This window comes from Eurosta solidaginis, chromosome 2 (genome assembly GCF_040869045.1).
Source record: "Eurosta solidaginis isolate ZX-2024a chromosome 2, ASM4086904v1, whole genome shotgun sequence".
NCBI classification, from domain to species: Eukaryota; Metazoa; Arthropoda; class Insecta; order Diptera; family Tephritidae; genus Eurosta; species Eurosta solidaginis.
The window spans coordinates 76,187,889-76,209,926 of record NC_090320.1 but is presented as its reverse complement, the minus strand read 5'-3'; the positions used below and the strand labels follow the sequence as shown (position 1 = coordinate 76,209,926).

The 22,038-nt window shown below is 38.8% G+C and overlaps 1 protein-coding gene across 3 annotated transcripts in view; it reads right to left on the bottom strand.

The window, feature by feature from the left end:
* Kua (Plasmanylethanolamine desaturase Kua) overlaps window positions 1-22,038 on the bottom strand; it is a 194,252-nt gene that overhangs the window by 89,142 nt on the left and 83,072 nt on the right. For all 3 annotated transcript variants that reach the window (XM_067765776.1, XM_067765778.1, XM_067765777.1), the window contains exon 2: window positions 6,452-6,617. In XM_067765776.1, coding sequence (XP_067621877.1) covers window positions 6,452-6,617 — 166 coding nt within the window. The remainder of the gene's footprint in view (window positions 1-6,451; window positions 6,618-22,038) is intronic.

The window sequence follows — 22,038 nt, the reverse complement described above, 5'->3', positions numbered from 1 at the left end:
AATAATCGGTTACACCCGAACTTAGCGTTCCTTACTTGTTCTTAATACTTTTATTCACTCCTCCCTCCTTCTTTTCGCTTCATCTATCTCTATCTTCGTCTCACTCTATCTCTTTCTCAGTCTCCTTCCATCTTTTCTCTTCTCTCAAGTTGTTCCCATTCTTCTTCATCCCTTATTGCCAGGCAAATCGAATAGGACGTATGTAAATAGTTATGTGGGTATTATTAATTCATGTCTTTATTTCGGCTTCGCATGCATATTTATCAGTTTTGCCAGGTTGATGCGACTAAATCGAATATCGCAATGAATATTAATATAAAGCTCTCAGCAACAGCTTCCATTTGATATCCCTATTAGACACACATTCTAGGGGTATCCGGGTCCAGGTTTTGGCCTATATCGTGAGACCCTAGTAACCCAGCGGTAGAAAAATTACTTTGTACAAAAGCACTTATCAAAAGCTTCAATTTGATAACCATAATGTAAAACCACATCCTAGTGTTACCGTGATCCACGTTTTGGCCTATATCTCGAGACCCTTCACAAACAGGTATGAAAACTACCCTGTACTAAAGCACTCATCAACAGCTTTCATTTGTTATCCATATTGTATAAACACTTTCTAGGGGTACCCGGGTCTACGTTTTGGCCTCAATCTCGAGGCCCTAGTCACCAATAGGTATGAAAACTACCCTGTACTAAAGCACTCATCAACAGCTTTCATTCGTTATCCATATTCTATAAACACATTCAAGGGGTACCCGCGTCCAGGTTTTCGCTTATATCTCGAGACTCTAGTTACCCGCGGGTACGAAGAATACCCCGTATCAAAGTACTCATAAACAGCTTACATTTGATACCCATATTTTACAAATATATCCCAGGATTACCCAGGTCCTCGTTTTGATCTCACGACCCTATCCAGAACCGGATAAAAATTATTCTATATCTGTCTCCTGGCTCTAAGCTACACCTCCACCAATTTTCAGCCAAATATGTTCATCCGTTCCTTCCTCTTCAATCACTCTTTATCTATTAAAAAAAAGCGCATTAAAATCCGTTGCGTATTTTTAAAGGTTTAAGCATGCAAAGGGACATAGGGACAGAAAAAGCGACTTTCTTTTATACTATACAGTGATGTACATCCATACATACCTACAAAACTACGCCCGAAGTTAAATAACGCAGCGAATGCTATATATGTACGTATGTATGTGTCGCATCATGCCTCACTCAAAAGCAATTAGCGCGCACAGTTCACAGCGAACAACCACACATACGCATTTTTTGATAAAAATTTTACTTTTGTTAAACAATTTGGCTGATATAAGAAAGGAATCAAGTATTTTTTTGATGCAGATCGAAGGTAAATATTTCAAAGTTTTACTGAAAAGTAGAATTTTTTAAATCCATCCACCCGTTTATGAGTTATAGCTGTGTAAAGAAAAATTGTATGATTTTTTACTACATTTTGGCAATTTGCCACGCCCCTATAATACATACCTTCAAATTATATTAACTGTACCATCTCACGTAGCTAAGCTTTCAAATGCAAAAAAAGGAGCATTCTGGTGAAGTTATGTGCATACATAGCATTTAGCGACTTTATTTTATATGGGGTATTCCATCCCATTTCGACCAATTTTGAACCCGACCCCATTAGAATTGGCTGAAAGTTTTTCTTCTTTTTCTAGCTTATTAAAAACGTTTTTCAGAAGTTTTTCAAATTTTTTCATCCAACTCAAAAAAAGTTATGAATTTAAAAAAAAAACACCGTTTTTGTTTTGAAAATGCTATAACTTTTTCAAAAATTGACCGTTTGGGATATTTTTTTTATTTTTAAATATGTTTTTAAATGTACTTTTCGGGAAAAATACAAAAAAAATTTTAAAGTTTTTTTTTTTTTCAATTAAATCCGGGATTAGTGGGGATGATTGCAGAATTGATTGAAGTTTTTTATGAGAAAAAAAGGGCGAAATTCGAAAAATCTCGAAAAACTGAAAAATTACAAAAAAAAAACTTTAACAATTTTTTTGAATTTTTTCCGAAAAGTACATTTAAAAACAAATTTAAAAAAAAAAAAAGATCCCAAACGGACAATTTTTGAAAAAGTTATAGCATTTTGAAAACAAAAACCGCGTTTTTTTTTAAATTCATAACTTTTTTGAGTTGGATGAAAAAATTTTAAAAACTTCTGAAAAACGTCTTTCGTAAGCTAGAAAAAGAAGAAAAACTTTCAGCCAATTCTAAAGGGGTCGGGTTCAAAATTGGTCGAAATGGGATGGAATACCCCATATATATGTATACATATGTGTATATATATATATATATATGTGTGTATATATATATATATATGTGTATATATATATATTATATATTATTATATAGATAGATAGATATACGTATATGTGAAACATATGCGTATGTGTATGAATTTAATGATAATAAATAAAGAAGCTAGAACTCCATACCAAACAACTTAGCCATTGCTTACTTCTCGGCCGTAGTTTTTTGTCGGTAACAGGGCGATTTCGAACTGTCAGCGGACATGGGGTGATACTCTACTCAGCAGCCGCAATGAACTGACCTCACGAGATACGAATCCCTGCAAAAATCGTTGGATCATGTGGTCCACTGGAGTACGTACCATTATACTCCACTGTAATGCAGCAATGGACCAACTCATGTTTCTACACGAACATATTGGAAGCCGATCATTGCTCGTTTTTATCGATTGTAATTACTACACCATGTTTATTGGACTGTGGGTACTCCATGGATTACTCTGATGTATATGGTCTAGTCCTAGGACATCGCAATGTTAATTGGACCATATTTTTTGTATGAATTGTGGTTAATTTTGGAGCACTCGGTTGGTCCATAGCGTGTACTCCATACATGCATGCATGGAGTACTCGCGATTTTTGCAGGGATATTCCAAATAAGTATATGTATACTAGCCGTGTTTTTTTTACACGCGTATACGTTCACGTTTGCGCGTAAAAAAACGCTTATCCTCGCATAGATAATGCTTAGGAGACCTCTCTAAGTAAAACTTGTTTCTAATTGAAAACACTTTGTTCTAAATTTTCGATGCTGCCTTGCCCGGGACATGAACCAAAGACCTTCATTATGGAAAGCGGACTACGCTTCCACTACACCACGGCTGCCGCCGGCATAACTTTATTTTATTAGGCGTTAATTCTGCGAACATTATTTAATTGCATCAGAGTTACGGAGCTCCTGAGCGGATATGAAAAAGTTTTAGACATAGAAACTGAATGGCTGAATCTTGCGAATATCAAATTGCCCACGACTAAGGATAATGGAAACAGAATGTGGACTTCAATGAGATGACTGAAGATCTGGAACAGCATCACGAAGTTGAGGATGAGTATCTGGGAGGTTTTTAATACGAAAACTCGGGATTGGCGGCATACGGTCCTAAGACCAAACATTTCCCTAGGCAAACCAAGCGTTAAGAGGTAGGCTCATTGAGCAGAAAGAGGTGGATGGTGTAAAAATGTATTGTGACAGAGGTTTTGCAGGAACGATATTTCAAAGAAATCAGAGCTTATAGATTTACCTGAGGGCAAAACAAAAATCTGTGGCTTGCCAGATCTTAACTTTAAACCGTTCTTTGACCATTCAGTTCAACCCCTCTGCGTTCTTCCTGTTTACACTAACCGGTCCCCTATATTTCCCTACTCCCTTTATTTTTCCGTAAATTTTCTCCGTTTTGCTTTATGTCTTCCACCGCCTGCTCTTATCTAAGTCTAACTCTCACTATTACTCTTAATCTTTGGCTCTGTGACCTTAAACATCTTAGAATATATACTTAATACGTTTTGTAAACTTTACTAGAAAAATTAGCTGTGTTTCAGAACCTAAATTTCCAGAACCTAATTTTCAAAATTAATAAAACGACTTTTTTGTTTGTGAAAAGGAATAAGTCCACTTATTTTTAAGAAATTAAATAATAGAAATTGTAAATATTTGATGTCTGATGTAGATGAATGTAACAACTTTAAAATAAATAGGGAAGCTATCAATTTAGATATATATTTTTATTTATGTAATTAAAAAAATATTAATACTAATTCATTTATTAAAAAATTAAATTTACATTAATTTGTTTATGAAGGATAATATTAGACATTTTGCCATATTTGCCGTGTTTTTTTTACACGCGTGTACGTTTACGTTTGCGCATAAAAAACGCTTATCCTCGCTTAGATAGTGCTTATGAGACCCATCTAGCGGCAAACGCCTACTTAGGAGACCCATCTAGCGGCAAATAGCTACACAGCATGTTGTACCGACAAGCGGAGACACAAACCTCTGTTGTATGGCTGTGTACAACCTATAGCTGAATCGGTTGCGATGAATAGTGGGCACACACCATTTTTAGAAGTGATACATAGAATTAGTGTAGAGGTGAAACAGACACATATTTCAGTTGCATTTGAGTATATAATAAGCATTGAAATTTAGTAATACAAATTTTATGCGCAGCAATATCAGAGGTTTATTTAAAGTTTGACGCTTAGCAGTCCATATAAAGTTTCAGCGTAAACGATTATAGATGTAAAAAAAACACAGCTATTGTAGATTAAGGTATTGTAACAAATTTAGTGCAATTCCTCTTATTTCAAATCTTCTGCTAATGTTCGAATCACTATACTGTTGAATAAATAACTCCAATATTGAAATGGTCTCTTTTAGACTACTTGAAAATAACACTTATACTTCGCAACTTATAGCTTGCTTAAATCAAACTCATTCTGATTCTCAGCTTTACCTCCTTTTATACTCTGTGATTTCTCGTTCGCATACTTCTAGGCGTTTCTATTTCTAGAATTTACTTAGCGTTTACAAGCTATAAATTTATCAGCTATAACTACAGATGCACGACTTTATAGCTTCTCTCATAGCCCATGCGGGTTTATATGTTAGTTATACTTGATATCAGATATATGCACTTGTTTGTGAGTTACTCTCCGCTGCTTGTATGGACATATGGGTAGATATAATGATTGATTTGTTGATGTACATACAAGTCACTGCTTGGTATCGGCTTAGAGATGATAGTATCCCTTAGTGTTGCTAATATTCGCCACAGTATGATAAACGTAGTCTTATTAGACTTTTAAACAGAAAATTTACTACATACTGTTTCCCGGCGAATACCACATTGTATACAGTGGTAACCAAATCAGTCAAGAAACTCGGTATTGTGATCGTGATCTGATATTTCTAAAGATAAATTAACAATTTCTAAACTTTTTGAAGAGAGAATATTTCGGCTTTCCGATAACTTATGCAATGCAAAAATTATTCACTTAACCTCGCTTTTTCAGCAGCTAAATTTGCCAGTATTCTCGTGTATTACAAAAGTAATCCATTAAAAAAAATAAGTTTTCTGTAAAATTTGGTTTACATATTGGGAATAAAAATTTGAGCGGCCACGGTGGTGTGGTGGGAGAGTGCTCCGCCTACCACACCGAATATGCTGGGTTCACACCCCGGGCAAAGCAACATCAAAATGTTAGAAACGAAGTGTTCTCAATTAGAAAAAGGTTTCTAAATGGGGTCACCTCTCGGCAGTGATTTGGCAAGCACTCCTAGTGTATTTCTACCATGAAAGTGGAAACTCATCTGACTTGCAGATGCCGATCAAAGTCGGCATTAAACATGTAGGCCCAGTCCAGCCAATATGTAGGAAAAGGAGCACGACGCAAGTCGGAAGAGAAGCTCGGCCTAAAATCTCTTCGGAGGTTACCGCGGCTTGCATTTTTTTATTTTTAAATGTCTTTAATCTTTTTATCTAGAAAATACTGGATTTTATTTATAGTGATTATATTACTAAAGTTATAATAAAATCGACTCCAAATGTAGTAGAACCTAAAGGCAATTATGTCTAATTGGTAACCCACTAAAATATGCATGACGAACTGGTCAGATAAAGGAAAACGTCAACGGAGAACTTCTGAATATTTATTTGATCATACTTCAAACAAAAAACCACGGCCCCTACATACGGATTTGGGGGTCAGTGGAAATTCTGAAAATGAACTTTTCGTATGCTCGACTAAACCTACTACTACATCTTAATACATTTTTTTTATTTTGTTACGGCTATTTTTCCCTACTTAGTGTAATTTTGTTTTTGTATACTGAGTGAAAAAAGATAAATGCATTGGCGCATAGTCATAGTCAAAATAAAGTAGGTTTTAAATTTAGTTGCAGCTTTTTCACATTATTTTCTATGAGCTATCGGTCACAACAGCTGCACCTAAATTTAAAACCATTTTATTTTGATTATGACTAAGCGCCATTGTCTTTAACCTAATAATCTGGCCGAGTAAAAACCACACATTTTATAATTACTTATAACTTCAAAAACTAAATAAACTTTGTTATTTTTCAGTGGATAAATATAATATTTTACCTGGACCATACAACTGGGCAAGCTCCTGAGCGCCCTTATGCTGTGGACCCCAACGTGGGGAGGATTTTTTTTCTTTTGTTAATAACTGTTCCGGTGCAGAATTACCATTCGGATCCTCCTCAAGCATTGAATTTTCCATAATTTCTCGACAACTCTTTAACGGCATCTACAAAGACAAAATAGAGCGTCATTATCTTCCCTGTACCGGTTTTCACAAAAATTTCGAATTGCTTTTTAATCAATATCAATCGATTTGTTATTAGAGTTCAACAACTTTTCCAGTTTTAGTTCATAAAATTTCATTTGAGGCTCAAACAATTTCAATTGAAGTTCATAAACCAATTAATATGTAATTAAATTTTTTGAATTTTAATTGCAATTTTCTGAGCTTCATGGATTTAAGTACTCTAAATGCAGACACCAAAAAATTTATTTCACAAGTGTAATTTTTTTGTTGGGTGATTGTTGAAATGAATATTCAGGTGTTCTCATCCCATTGCCGTTTTCCGTTATTCTGAAAAGTTCGGGATGCATAATTTTGAGGGTTGTCTATCATACATAACTGCCTTTGTATTCTACTACGATCGGAGTCGATTTTACCATACGTTTAGAAATATAATAACTACTAGACTTTACCCGCCGCCCCGTCCGCAAGGAGAAAATAAAACATATGGCATCTGTTATCTGTTTAAAAAAATTGTCTGTCTAACAATGTTACGAATATTAGCAAAACTAAGGGGCGCTGCCATCTCTAAGCCGAGCAGCAGAGAAGCAATGCACAAACACATGCATATATCTTATCTGAATTGCTCACAAGAGAGGGCAATAATTTGTGCAAGTATTACTCAAATGAGAGGTTATAAACCTAGTTGTGGCTGGCGATTTTGTAGCTAAAACTAACTAGTAAGTTCTGGAATGGAAAAGCCTGGAAGTATGCAATGAGAAACCAAAAAGTATAAAAAGCGCGACAGTAGAGGCGAGGAGTGAGTTTCATTTGAGCTATCAATCAGTTTGGTTATTAAGCAAGCTATTCGTTGCAAAATATAAGTGTTATTGTGAAGTACTTTAATAAAGGCCATTTTTCCATTATTCAATATTGGAGTTATTTATCCAACAGTTTAGCGATACGAACGTTAGCAGAAGATTGCAAATAAGAGGATTTGCAAGTAAATTCGTTACAATTGGTGTCAGAAGAGGAATTGTTGAATAAATTCTAGAGGACAACAAGGACATGGCAAATTTCAGTGAATTGAAGATCCAGCAACTGAAGAAGGAGTTGGAGAGCCGTGGATTGAATACAAGCGGCGTTAAACTCGAACTTCAGGCACGGCAACGAGAGGCAATGGAAGCAGAAGGAATTGATTTGGACGAGTATGTCTTTTATCTTGATGGGGACGAGACAACAACAAAAATTGAAGAGAAAAACGAAACATCGCAGACAGTTACGAGCGAGCACAGACTTGAACACGATTTTGGCTGCAATATCTGCACAAACATCGACAGTAAAAGAAATGTCGTCAGAAATAACATCGAAGATTGAAGCACAGAAACACACACAATCACAACTGGAAGAACAGAAGACGTATATGGTATCCCAACTGGAATCGCAGGAAACCCGTATAACATCACAATTGGAAGAACAGAAGACATATTTGGCATCTCAACTGGAAGCGCAAGAAGCACGTATATCTGAAATGTCGGCACAAATTTCGGAACAGGTATCATCGCAGCTCTTTGTGAAACTGGAAGAGCAGGATGCAAAAATTTTACAACTCGAGGACAAAATTGATGCCGAAATAGAAGCGTTAAAAGGTCGTATGGAGTAGTTACAACTAAACCGCATAGCTGTTTCAGCAAGCAATCCAAAGGTAAAAACACCATCATTTGACGGTTCTGTTCCTTTCCAGGTCTTCAAGCTACAATTTGAAAAGACCGCAGCAGTGAACAACTGGAATGCGGAAGATAAAGTTGCTGCACTGTTCGCGGCATTGAAAGGGCCTGCTGCGGAAATCTTACAGACGATTCCAGAGTACGAACGGAACAGTTATGAAGCATTGATGGGTGCTGTAGAACGACGTTATGGAAGCGAGCATAGAAAACAGATATTGCAAATTGAGTTGCAAAACCGCTACCAAAAGCGAATGAGACTTTGCAGGAATTTGTCTCGGATGTTGAAAGGTTGGCACATTTGGCAAATGCGGACGCACCCGTGGAGTACACCGAGAGGGTAAAAATCCATAGTTTTATAAATGGCATACGGGACGTAGAAACGAATCGAGCGACATATGTAAACCCAAAACCCACAACCCACATTCGCACAAACGGTATCCTATGCACTGACTGAAGAAACAGCGTCACTTTTGAGTAAGCCAGCGTACAAAGCTCATCGCGTGGAAGTGGAAAGGCCAGACTGGGTAGACGCAATTTTTGAAGCATTGAAGGGTACGCAGCAGAAGAATAATGATGCAGTCAAATGTTTTAAGTGTGGAAAGCCAGGACATATTGCGCGTTATTGCAACACCAACCCTAACAGTTCCAACAATGTGGGTGATCGTAAACGCAGAGCAGAAGGAGATGAGCAAATCTCCAAGACCACTCAATCGTTAAACTAAATCGGGTCAGCCGCAAGGGGCGACAGCTGGCTCCCGCAATTGAATGCCCCATAATCTCTATCTCGCAGATTGGAAGAAGATCGAGCAATCTTACTGTTGGAGGACATGTGGATGGAAAGGAACGTTTACTGACTGTAGATACGGGCGCATCTCATTCCATAATTTGAGCGGATTTAGTCAACAAAAAGATAAGACCATTGCTTGGAGCAAGATTACGTACAGCTACGGGAGAGGGCACCCAGGTAATTGGAGAAGTAGAATGTGAAGTAGCAATTGGGAACGACACGGTACTACACAATTTTATAGTGGCAGATATTGTTGATGGAATCATAATTGGAGTGGACTTCTTAATCAACCAAGGGATCAAGATCGATATGCAAAGCGATACGATGCGATATAAGAACATGGATGTGCCGCTTAATTTCGGCTACGAAGCAGTCATCTGGGCAAAGGTTGATGGAGATTGTGGGACAAACAAATTGTGGGTTGTCGAAGCAGCAAACAAATCAGCACCGAGCATACTTGTAGGAAAAACCCTGGCTATGACAAAACAAGATGGACGTATTCCGGTAAGAGTACTCAATGAGTTCAAGTCACCACTCAAACTGAAAAAGGAGCTATATTGGGAAGATGACAAGATGCTGAAGTAGTTATTAACTGTGAACAGCTCCAGGAACACGTTTCAACTAGCAAGACTGATCTTTCAAATGACATCACGGCATGGACGGCGGGGCTAGATCAAGATTATCAGAGAAAGGCGAAGCAACTGCTACTAAAGTACGCAAACATATTTGACCAGGATGGTTCCAAACCAATGTTGTGAAACATCAAATTGACACTGGAGACGCGAGGCCGATACGTCAAGCTCCACGTAGTGTTCCACTGGCGAAGCGGGAAGTTGTGAGTCAAATCATTCAAGAAATGAGCGACAGCGGCGTCATCGAACCATCAGCTAGTCCATGGAGCTCACCGGTATTACTTGTAAAGAATAAGGATGGAAATATGATGTTTTGCGTGGACTACCGGAAGCTGAATGACGTAACGAAAAAGGATAGCTACCCATTGCCAAGAATTGACGACACTCTGGACTCGCTATCTGGTACGAAATGGTTTTCCACGCTGGACTTGAAAAGCGACTACTGGCAAGTTGATGTGAAGGAGGAAGATAAAGAAAAAACAGCCTTCAGTGTCGCTGATGGTCTTTGGCAATTTACAGTGATGCCTTTTGGACTTTGTAATGCACCAGCTACTTTTGAGAGACTCATGGACCAGGTACTGAAAGGACTACATTGGAAAACATGTTTGGTGTACCTGGACGACATAATCGTATTGGGGAAGAACTTTGATGAAGCTTTTAAGAATTTGGAGGAAGTTTTCCAGAGAATAGCTGGGGCCGGTCTGAAGTTAAGTCCCAAAAAGTGTTCGCTGTTTAAAAAGGAAGTAAATTATTTGGGTCACAAGGTAACGACAGAGGTCATCTGCACTGCGAACGAAGAGACAGAGGCTGTAAAGGATTGGCCAAGACCACAGAACCTACATGAATTGAGAAGTTTCCTTGGGCTGTGCACATATTACCGCCGATTTGTACCAAATGTTTCCAGCGGAGCAAAAAGTGGCTTTCCAAACGTTGAAGCAGCGGTTGTGCACTGCCCGAATGTTAGCATATCAGATTCCAGGAGCAACATTTATTCTAGACACAGATGCGAGTGGATATGCTATAGGAGGCGTTTTATCACAACTGGTCGATGGACAGGAGAAGGTAGTTGCGTATTACAGCCGTTCGATTGGAAAACCAGAGAGGAACTACTTCGTTACGCGGAGAGAGCTGTTGGCATTGGTATAGTGCAATTCGCAAATACCTCTACGGCCAGCGATTCCGTGTCATGACAGATCACGCAGCGTTAAAATGGCTTCTGCAGTTCCGTTATCCGGAAGGACAATTGGCACGGTGGATCGAGCGACTACAAAGCTATGACTTTTCCATTGAGCACCGAAAAGGTAGTAGCCATGGAAATGCCGATGCAAGGTCACCAAGACCATGTAGCTTGGAATGTAAGCACTGTTCAAAGGCCGAGGCTAAAGAAGACATTATAGATGTCCGGCTAATGACTATAACGTGTACGGATGACTGGGACAAGGAACAACTAAGAAAGTGTCAGCTAGAAGATACAGATCTGTCACGTGTTATGCAAGGGCTCCAACGAAACGAAAGACCAAGCAGAGAGGAGATGTCAGCAGAGAGTCCCATTGCGAAGTCATATTGGGCACAGTGGAACAGTTTAGAATTGATATCCGGTTGCCTTCATCGAGTATGGGAGAGTGAGGATGGTCAATGCAAGAAGAAACTAATAGTTGTTCCCAGAAAAAGGATTCCTGACGTGCTCAGCGAGCTGCATAATGGTCCAAGTGGAGGTCATCTTGGAATCACAAAACGCTCGAGAAAATTAAGCAGAGATTCTATTGGGTTGGTTGCCGTCAGTCGGTCACCGAGTGGATTGCCAACTGCGAGGTATGCAACAGAGCGAAAGGGCCCAAAACACGAAGTCATGGCCAGATGAAGCAGTATATTTCAGGTGCACCATTTGAAAGGATCGCCATGGATGTCGCAGGTCCATTTCCTACTAGCAACCACGGAAAAAAATACGTACTGGTGGTTATGGATTATTTCAGTAAATGGCCAGAGGTATACCCAATCCCAAACCAAGGAGCAGAAACAGTAGCAGAAGTGGTTACAAACGAATGGGTTGCAAGGTATGGTGTACCAATGGAGACACATTCTGACCAAGGCAGGAATTTTGAATCAGCTGTGTTCCAAGAAATGTGCAAGAAGTTGGGCATTCGAAAAACACGGACAACTGCATTGCATCCTCAGTCCGATGGTATGGTGGAACGTTTCAATAGAACATTGGAGGAGCATTTAAGGAAAGTAGTAGACATGTACCATAAGGACTGGGATACACACATATCATTATTCTTGATGGCCTACCGATCGGCAGTACATGAGAGAACGGGCCAAACTCCCGCAAAAGTAATTTTTGGCAATGACCTTCGACTGCCAGCTGATTTGAAGTATGGGATAGATGCCGATGCGGAGAGGAATGTCAAGAAATCACCTGGTGTCTTGGAAGAAGAGCTGAGAGAGATACACGATCTGGTAAGGCAAAGAGCAAAGATTATGAGTGACAAGATGAAAGCGAGGTACGATAAAGCAATTAATTCGGAAGGATTTCAGGAAGGAGATTTGGTGCTGCTATACAACCCACAACGAAAAAAAGGTTTGTCCCGGAAATTGCAGTGTAACTGGGAAGGCCCATACAAAGTTGTAAAACGGATCAACGATGTAGTGTACCGCATACAAACCATTGGCAAACCACGAACCAAAATGAAAGTGGTTCATTTGGAGAGGCTAGCAGCGTTTAGATCGAGAGATTTGTCTGATCGGGACGATCAGATTTAAGTGGAGGGCAGTGTTACGAATATTAGAAAAACTAAGGAGTGCTGCCATCTCTAAGCCGATGCTAAACAGTGATATCATGCACATCCATAGATCAATCATTATGTATCTACATAAACGAAACAATAATTGCGTTTCCACATATGTACGATGTACGTATACGAGCGGCAGAGAAGCAATGCACAAACACATGCATATATCTTATCTGAATTGCTCACAAGAGAGGGCAATAATTTGTGCAAGTATTACTCAAATGAGAAGTTATAAAAGTAATTGTGGCTGGCGATTTTGTAGCTGAAACTAACTAGTAAGTTCTGGAATGGAAAAGCCTGGAAGTATGCAATGAGAAATCAAAAAGTATAAAAGGCGCGACAGTAGAGGCGAGGAGTGAGTTTCATTTGAGCTATCAATCAGTTTGGTTATTAAGCAAGCTATTCGTTGCAAAATATAAGTGTTATTGTGAAGTACTTTAATAAAGGCCATTTTTCCATTACTCAATATTGGAGTTATTTATTCAACAGTTTAGCGATATGAACGTTAGCAGAAGATTGCAAATAAGAGGATTTACAAGTAAATTCGTTAAAATATTTTATTTATGTAATAGTAAAAAAAACATAGCTGATAACCTGATAGGGTCCCCAAATGATCGAAAGCCACGAAATGACCCCGACGGTACCTGGATAGATCCTTAAAACTAGAATTGCTCCCAGACGGGTTTCCAAATGGTCCAGGAATAGTCCCAAAAAAGTCCCGATATGACAACGACGCGATTCTAGACTGATCCAGAGAACCACACAAAAATAATCTCTGAAGGGTACCAAAATAGTTCCAAATTGACCCTGACGGACTCCCGAAAACCATCCAGAAATGACCCCGAAAGGATGCCCAAATGATCCCGAAATTGTCCCGAAAAAGACCCGAAATTACACCGCCGGGATCCCAAAAACCATCCAAAAATTATGACGGAAGGGTCCCCAAATCATCCCGAAAAAGTCCCCAAATTGCCCTAACAGGATCCCGTAAACCATCTAGAAATGATCCCGGAAGGATCCCCAATTGATCCCGAAATGCTCCTGACGGGATCTCGAAAGTCATCCAGAAATGATACCGGGAGGATCCCCAAATGATCCCGGAATAGTCCCGGGATCCCGGAGGTATCCCGAAAATCATTCAGAAATTATCCCGGAAGGGTACCAAAATGATTCCGAAATAGTCCCGAAAATGTCCCGAAATAATAAATGATCCCGGAAGGGTCCCAAAATGATATAGAAATAGTCCCGATATGACCCCGGCGGGATCCCCGAAACCATGCAGAATTGATCTCTGAAGGGTACGCAAATGATCCGGAATATATAACTGTTCCTAGAGGGCGGGGACCTAATATTATATTAAGATATAAGCCGCTACCACAATTTTTTAGGCATAAAGATACACGTAACTTTGTATTCCCCATAAGATTATAGACACAATTTTTCAGAAAACTTTTTTTTGAGGAAATTTGTACGAAAACTGAATCAATCAAAATTTAGTCCTTTTTTAGTTCAATTAAATACTGGCATATAGAGCTCCCGAAAAAGTGAGGTTATGTTATTGACATCACCCTTATTATTGAATTATGGTTGGGTGGAGAAAACATTCAAATGCAATGTGGAAAACTTTCTGCGTTTTTTTTTTTGCTTGCGCTGTGATTACCGCTCATAGTAAAAACAGTGGGCTTGTACCCAAATGCTTACAATGTCTTGGTAGTGTACTTGTTTATCATATCCAGCGGCAAGGAACATCCATAGGGATCGCCTCTTCTTCTTGTAGCAGTGGTTCGCCCCATCCAACAGGTGCGATCGTTCACAAATTTTCCGCGACATCCTCCAAGGGAACCAGCAGTTTCAATCGAAGTTGTGCCACAATGTCGCACGTCTCGAAGGGTGCTTTCGTCGACCGCGAGTTTCCGGTATTGGATACTGAGAATGGAGTTCGCCGAGAATTTATCGGCATAACATTTTGCCGCCTCTTTGTGGATGCGGCTGAGGACTTGTTTATGAATTTATGCTGATCTCTTGAGGCGGGGCCCTATCAGTGGGTTGTCTGTTAGGATGTCCAGGTTTCTGATAATTGAACAGAAACTGTTTTTCAGCATTTGGTTCCTCTCCCTTATTGGGAGTATTCCCGGTAAAATTGCGTGCCCACAGAGGACCCCGAGGGACAAACACTGTAATACTAGTGTAGGAGACTAGTAGGATGAATATTTTAAAGCATGCATTATCAATAACAGGGGCAAGTTCGATTGCCACTGTCGTACAGTCATCAGAGTAGGAAACAATGTAAACTCATTGGATATGTAAAAATTAAACAAAAGTGGGGATAGAACACCACCCTGCTGCACCCCTTGGTTTATTCGTCTTGTTTATCTCTCTGGTGATGGTGTTCTTTTCATTTGTATGTTCAATGCGTTTAACGTGGTGGCCGAAGCCATGCTGGTGGTTGGCAAGTCGCAGGTTTTGCGGTGAAATAAGGAAGTAGAACAGGTACAAGTGTCCTGGATACTGACGACAGGAGAGATATCTGACAAAATGAGTATCTTCAATTTGTTTTGTTTTCCAAAGTTTAGTAGCGGTAACACCCTCGATATTTTCCATTTTTTCAGGGATGGTGGTCATAGAGATAAAAGTTGCAGACAAATGCCAGGTAACTTATGGGATTGTTCTACTGTGCTGTTTTGGCAAACCCTTGTGAGTGTATTTCTTGGATCAAAAGCTTACTAGAAAAATGTCCTTCGTAGCTGGTGAACGCTAATTGGAAAAGAAGCTCGGCCTAAATCTTCTTCTTTTTATTAAAAACTCCGAATCGTTCATAAATTTTAATTTTTAAATAGTTAAACATAAAATGCACACCTAGAATGAGACTTCATTCCTTAAAACATCTGTTACCAATCTCACTTCTTTCTTGCGTGTGTGCTTCCATGGACATATGTATGTACATTAGGCCGACCAGAAGAAAAATGAAATGAACTCTCCTCAAAAAGAAAAGGGGTGAATAATTAAAAAAAACTAGTATTCAGTCCTGGGCCCGAATCGCCACATACGATCACGGATCGAAAACTATACGAAAGACAATTACGTGATACGCCAGACGTATGGGTCGATTGGCATTACCACATACGAAAGCTATTGTATCGTAATTCATTCTTAGTTCACAATAGATTTTAAGGTTCACATCACTGTGGATTTTATTTTTATGTCATAATAGATGTGGAAATGTCAAAATATTTAAAAATTTTAATAAACAAACGAAATTTCAAAATGGATGTGCACTTACTTTTCTATATAAGTTCAAGCGATAGTGAGGAAGATGAAACAGTAGCACGGAGGCTACTTAGAGATAAAAGTGATCATTTAGCTTTACCACAAACTGCGTAAGTATATGGCAAATAAAGTTTTACAAGTATACAAAAAACTGTGTGTTCTGCAGATTCTTGAAACGATTTAGATTATCTAAAAAGGCTTTCCAGTTTGTACTTCATGCCTTAAATTTGAAGCAGTCGGATGCAAAAGCTGTGCCTCCAGTTCTGCAACTAGATGCCACACTTTCTCTTCTAGGAAGTGGCGGGTATCAGCATTGTGTCGGCAGTGATTATTTGGTTGGAATGTGCCAGAGCACTGTGTCAAAGATAACATCCTACGTTATTCTCGAAATAGAGAACAAGTTGTGTCCACAAAATATACAATTTCATTTAAACGAAACTTCGGAATGCAAGCAATGGTTTATGGATAAATACAAAATACCTGGAGGTAGGCAAACGTTCAATTACATTTATTAAATAAGTTTTTTAACTGAATATCTACTTTTACAGTCATCGGTTGCATTGATGGCACACACATCGGCTTGCAAAGACCATCTGTGGATGAGCATATGTACTTTAATAGGAAAGGACACAAACAATAGCTAAGTGGCAAGAACGGTGGGAGGCCTCGAGTAAAGGGCGTTGGACTTTCACACTAGTTTGGAACGTAGCTCAATGGAATGAGCGGAAGCACGGCGAACTGAACTACCATCTCACGCAGATAATGAGTGGACATGGCGGTTTCAAAGAGTATTTATGGAAGCGTAGGATAGAGGAAGATCCTCATTGCCCAATGTGTACCACAGAGTTAGAAAACGCAGAACACGTCATGTTCTACTGCCCCCGTTTCCACGAAGAAAGACTCACCTTGCATGGAGTCTTTGGGGAGGAACCTACCACGAGAAATTTAGTTTCACATATGTGCAACAGGAAAGAATGCTGGACTGCAGTGAGCAAAATGGCATTTATAGTAATGACACGCCTGATGGATGCTGAGAGGGGCGACGGTTCCAGAACGGGGCTGTTTTTTAGTCTACGGACACACGGTTGCTGCGACGGCAGCAATTATGGTGCATTAGGCATTTTTCAGCCTCCCCGCAGCAAAAAAAAAAAAAAAATAGGAAAGGATACCATAGTATCAACGCAATGAAAGTGAGTTGTTGCTCATTTTCTTTATTCTTTGTACTAACTATATAAATATTTTGGCAGATGTGCGATCACACCTATAAAATTTTGGCAATCAACTGTCAGTACGGTGGTGCGGCTTATTATTCCTTCGTTTGGAGGCATTCAGATCAACGACGAGTATTGCAAGAGAGGTTTGAAATTAATAGGCGGAGCAATGCGTGGCTTTTAGATACGACAGTGTTTGCTTTGTGGTTAATATTACTATTGTAATGACAATTTTCATTTCAACAGGTGATTCTGGCTATCCACTAGAGCCGTGGTGCATAACGCCTTACCGAAACCCGCCGATGGCTCCATTGAATCCGCATTTAATGATGTACACTCAAAAGCAAGATGTATCATCGAACGTACCATTGGTATTTTTAAAGGACGTTGGAGAATATTAGGGTATGGCAATAGGGGTAGATACCATCCTACAAAAGTGGCACGATTTGCCAATGTGTGTGCAGCTTTACATAATATCTGCATATAGTTCAAAATTGATTACAACGTACGAAGATATGAATCAGACCAAATCAGCGATGTTGACCCAGGCGAAGCCAACCATCTTGCCACAATTGGTCAAACAATAAGAGACCAAATAAAACACTCTCTAATTAATTCCACGTAAACATTAAGAAAAAACGATTTGTAAAAGCAAATGAATTCATTTAATTGTTTTTACTAAGTGCTAAGTATGTATGTTAAAATTAGAGATAAATGAAATCACTATTCGCTTAATTGCTAAAATCACAAAAATTAAAAAAATTCAGGTACAAACTTTGTTTTTACTAAGTGCTAAGTATGTATGTTAAAATTAGAAATAAAATAAATGAAATTACTATTCGTTTAATTGCTTAAAATCAAAAAAATAAAAAAAAATCCGATACAAACTTGTTAAAGCTAACATAAAATTTTAATTTCTTCTTTTTCTATTTACACTTATTGCTAGAGACTCTAATTCTAAATTTTTGATTTGTAAATCAAGAGCATGTGATTCTTGATGCAGTTTATGCTTCTCCTCCTTAATGGTCAGCATCCTTTCATGCACTTGCAACAACCTCTCCTGCACCTGCACCAATCGGTAAATCTTCTCCACCAAATCGCGCTGAAAATCAGACACTCTACTCAAATTTTGTTGGATCAGGGACAATTTTTCGGCACTCTTACTTACTCGCCGTGGAGTATTGCACCGAGAGGTTACACGCGGTGTTGGGGTAGTAACCGACCTAGATGGATCAGGCAAAGCGCTGGCTGATGCGCTGCTTGTTCCACCATCACTGTTGCTCTCACTATCACTATTTTCGGTGCTACTTCTTTGAGCGGGTGAATTGCCAAAAGTGCGAACGGCTATTCCCGTCCACTGCGACCTCAAGTCCGGCTGCATCTATAATCAATTCCTCAGTTGCACTGATGGGAATTTCATTATAAGGACCTCCTCCAGTTTGTCTTTTGGACAATTTGTTGTGGGAAAGCTTCTTCTTCGCCTGATATTTTTGATCCGCGAAAACCTACGAGTAAACATTTGTAAGTATCTTGGTTGCACTTTATATATATATATATATATATACCTTCCTCCACATTTTGGCGTCTTTGACTGGTGGCCCGTCAGCATTTAAACGCTTGGAAAGCTCCTCCCACAGTCTGTTTCGACGTTGCTCTACCTTGTGCGGAATTGGGAACTTTGTTTTTCGCCAAGTTCGGGTGTTCCGCCATAAACTGCGCCATGCACTCCTTTTGGTTTGGGTTTAGCTTGTTAAAATTCGTCCTTAAATAATAAAATATAGTCCAACAATAATATAAACACATATTTTGAGAAATAACTTACATTTTCTCTTTATTTGTTTTAAATTTTTGTATATTTATATATTTGTACTCGCTTTCGGTTGCCGGTTTGTAATCGAATAACAATACGAACGATCGAGTGCAATTGTCTCTCGTTCACGGTTGTCGCGATACCGATTTACGATCCACAAAGTACGTTTACGTATGTAGTAATCCAAAAAAGTGACATTTTACGTGACGGATCGTACAATCACGTATGTCATAATCCGAAAAACAAGTTTTTACGTGACGAGTTATACGATCACGTATGTGGCGATTCGGGCCCTGGTTACTTCTCAGATTTATGTAGTTATATGCTTAGCCGCTATTGGTATTTCAAGTCACATATTTGTACAAACATAATCATAATTATCATATTGTACTAATCGAAGTTTCAAAATTTTGGGCATTTGGAATTAAAAACGTTGTAATAACAAATATAAGCTACGGATCGTGAACAACTTTTTTAATTTTAAATCTTCTTCGTATAAGTAGATTTGGACTAACAGTTGCTGAATTGTGATTCTATGTTGAGAAATATACCATAGTACAGGTTTACCTTTTCAATGAAATATACTACATAATGCAATAGTAAAGGATGATGTCAACAACATAACCTCAATTTTCGGCAGCTCTATTTGCTAGTATTTACTTGTATTACAAAAGCAATAAATTTTGATTGCTTAATTTTTCATACAAATTTCTTCAAAAAATTAGTTTTCCGCAAAATTTTTTCTATATCATTTTTGGGAATGCAAAGTTACGTAACTATTTTTGTCTAAAATTTTCGTGAAAATTCGAAAAAAATTATCCCAGTTTTTTGGAGTTTTCAGTTTTGGTGCACAAATGATTTTTTACAATTTTTTTCCAGGGTGTTCTAGATTTTCTTCCATATGTAAAATAAAGTCAAGCGCAATTCGTATGCGAGGAAATAAAAAACATTCTGCAAAAAAAATTGACAAAAATGTTCTTTGTTAGATTAAAAATGACAGGGCTACAAAACTACATACTCGAAAAAATTCTAAAAACTGAATAAAAAATTCGATATTTTCCAAAATTTTCGAAATATTTTCGAAACCGTTTTGGAGATTAGTTTGCATAATGTTAGCTATAAAATTTATTGAAGTTTTTTTTTTTGGTAAAAAATTTCTATTTTAATGTGAGCGGCTTACAATGCTTACATCGCAATAAATAATATGTAAAGAACAAATGTTGCTCTTAAATAATTCATGCGTGGGAGTCCAAACAGTTGAAAAATACGGGAAAAACTTCAGCAGGGAACAAATTGAACTAATAATAATGTTTAAATAGATTACATACATACATATGTACAATAAAACTGTAACACGTCCCGATGTACTAACAAATGGTAAGCTATATTTCAATATCTTTCTTTCTTAAGAAGATATGCACATAAATGTGCACCAGGAATATCCCTCGAATGAGTATAGTTCAAAACGTTGATTTACTAGTTCGCCTAATAGAGGTAAACAATTATCCCATTCAACGTGCACGGAAAGACTTTTCCGTGATGTAATGTTATTTTTTTATACTTAAGGTTTTCATTGTCGGTGTTCATGTTGTTGTTTGAGCTTCCTATTTTTGTTGTTATTGTTATGCTATTTGCTCCGATCTAAACCCCGACGAGGCTCATAGTGGAGCTTAAGAAATACTACCACTTTTTTATGCTACGGCTCTGCTCTATGCTCTGTTTATATTTAGAGCTGGAGCAAAGCGACCTAGTGTGCTACTTCCCGCAAGTAGTGGACAGTGGGAGTAGTCGACAAACTGAAGTTGATCCATAATAAACTCATGACTATAACTAGCCTTTTTTCATTTAAACATATCATTTTGGTCTCGGAGGCATATTGTATTCAATGCTTCGAACACAGGTCTACAAATTTTGGCCTATATTTTGAAAATTGTATCCATGATCTACTTCAATTTTAACATAAAGCAGTACAGTGCCCCCAGCAAAATTGATATTAGAGTCGCCGAGGACTATACAATTTTCTCATGAGAGTTACGCAATGATATCTACTCAGACAGATGATGAGTTCGAGGGCAGCAACTCTGGCCGGATAGTTATTAGTTGATCTTTTAAGGCCTTTCATAGTATCTAGGAAAGTGGCGTCAAACAACGAATAAGTTTGATGTCGCAGTCCTATAAGGTCTGTGCACACACGATTGCTTGTGCCGGATAAGAAGAGAGGCGCAGCAGGGACTAGTGCTCGGAATTACTCCGGCGGAGGTGACGAGTATTAGTCCTGAACAGACACAAGCGTGACCATTTTAAGTATATATTTTTCGTTCGACGCCTACCTGGAATAAGTGAATGGGGGACAGTCCCTCTGCAAGGACCACAAGGATTATATGTCAATTTTCGAACGACCCGCAAGAAACTAAACTGCGTTACATTGACATTCCAGCACTTCTTACTTACTTACTTACTTAATTGGCACTTAACCGTTTAAACGGTTTGGCCGTCCAACAAGGCGCGCCATTCGCTTCTTCTCTCTGCCAACCGGCGCCAATTGGTTACACCAAGGGAGTTTAAATCGTTTTCCACCTGGTCCTTCCAGCGGAGTGGGGGCTCTTCCTCTGCTTCCATAGGCGGGTTCTGACAGAAATATATTCTTGGACGGAGCGTCAACTTTAATTCGCACAACATGGCCTAGCCAGCGCAGCCGCTGCGTTTTAATTCCCTGGACTATGTTGATGTCTGCGTAGAGCTCGTACAGCCCATCGTTAAATCTTCTTCGGTACTCACCATCGCCAACGCGTAGAGGTCCATAAATCTTTCGAAAAACTTTTCTCTCGAACACCCCCAGAGCCGTTTCATCTGATGTTGTCATGATTAATGCTTCTGCACCATATAGCAGGACGGGTACGATAAGTGACTGTAGAGTATGATTTTCGTATGCCGAGGGAGTACTTTACTTTTCAATTGCCTACTTAATCCAAAGTAGCATTTCTTGGCAAGAGTAATTCTTCGCTGTATTTCAGAGCTGATGTTTTTGCTAGTGTTGATGCTGGTTCCCAAATAAACGAAGTTTTTTACTATTTCGAAATTATGGCTGCCAACGGTAGCGTGGTTGCCAGGCGTTTATGCGCTGATTCTTTGCTCGATGACAGCAGTTACTTCGTTTTATCCTCATTCACCATAAGACCCATCTTTACCGCTTCTTTTTCC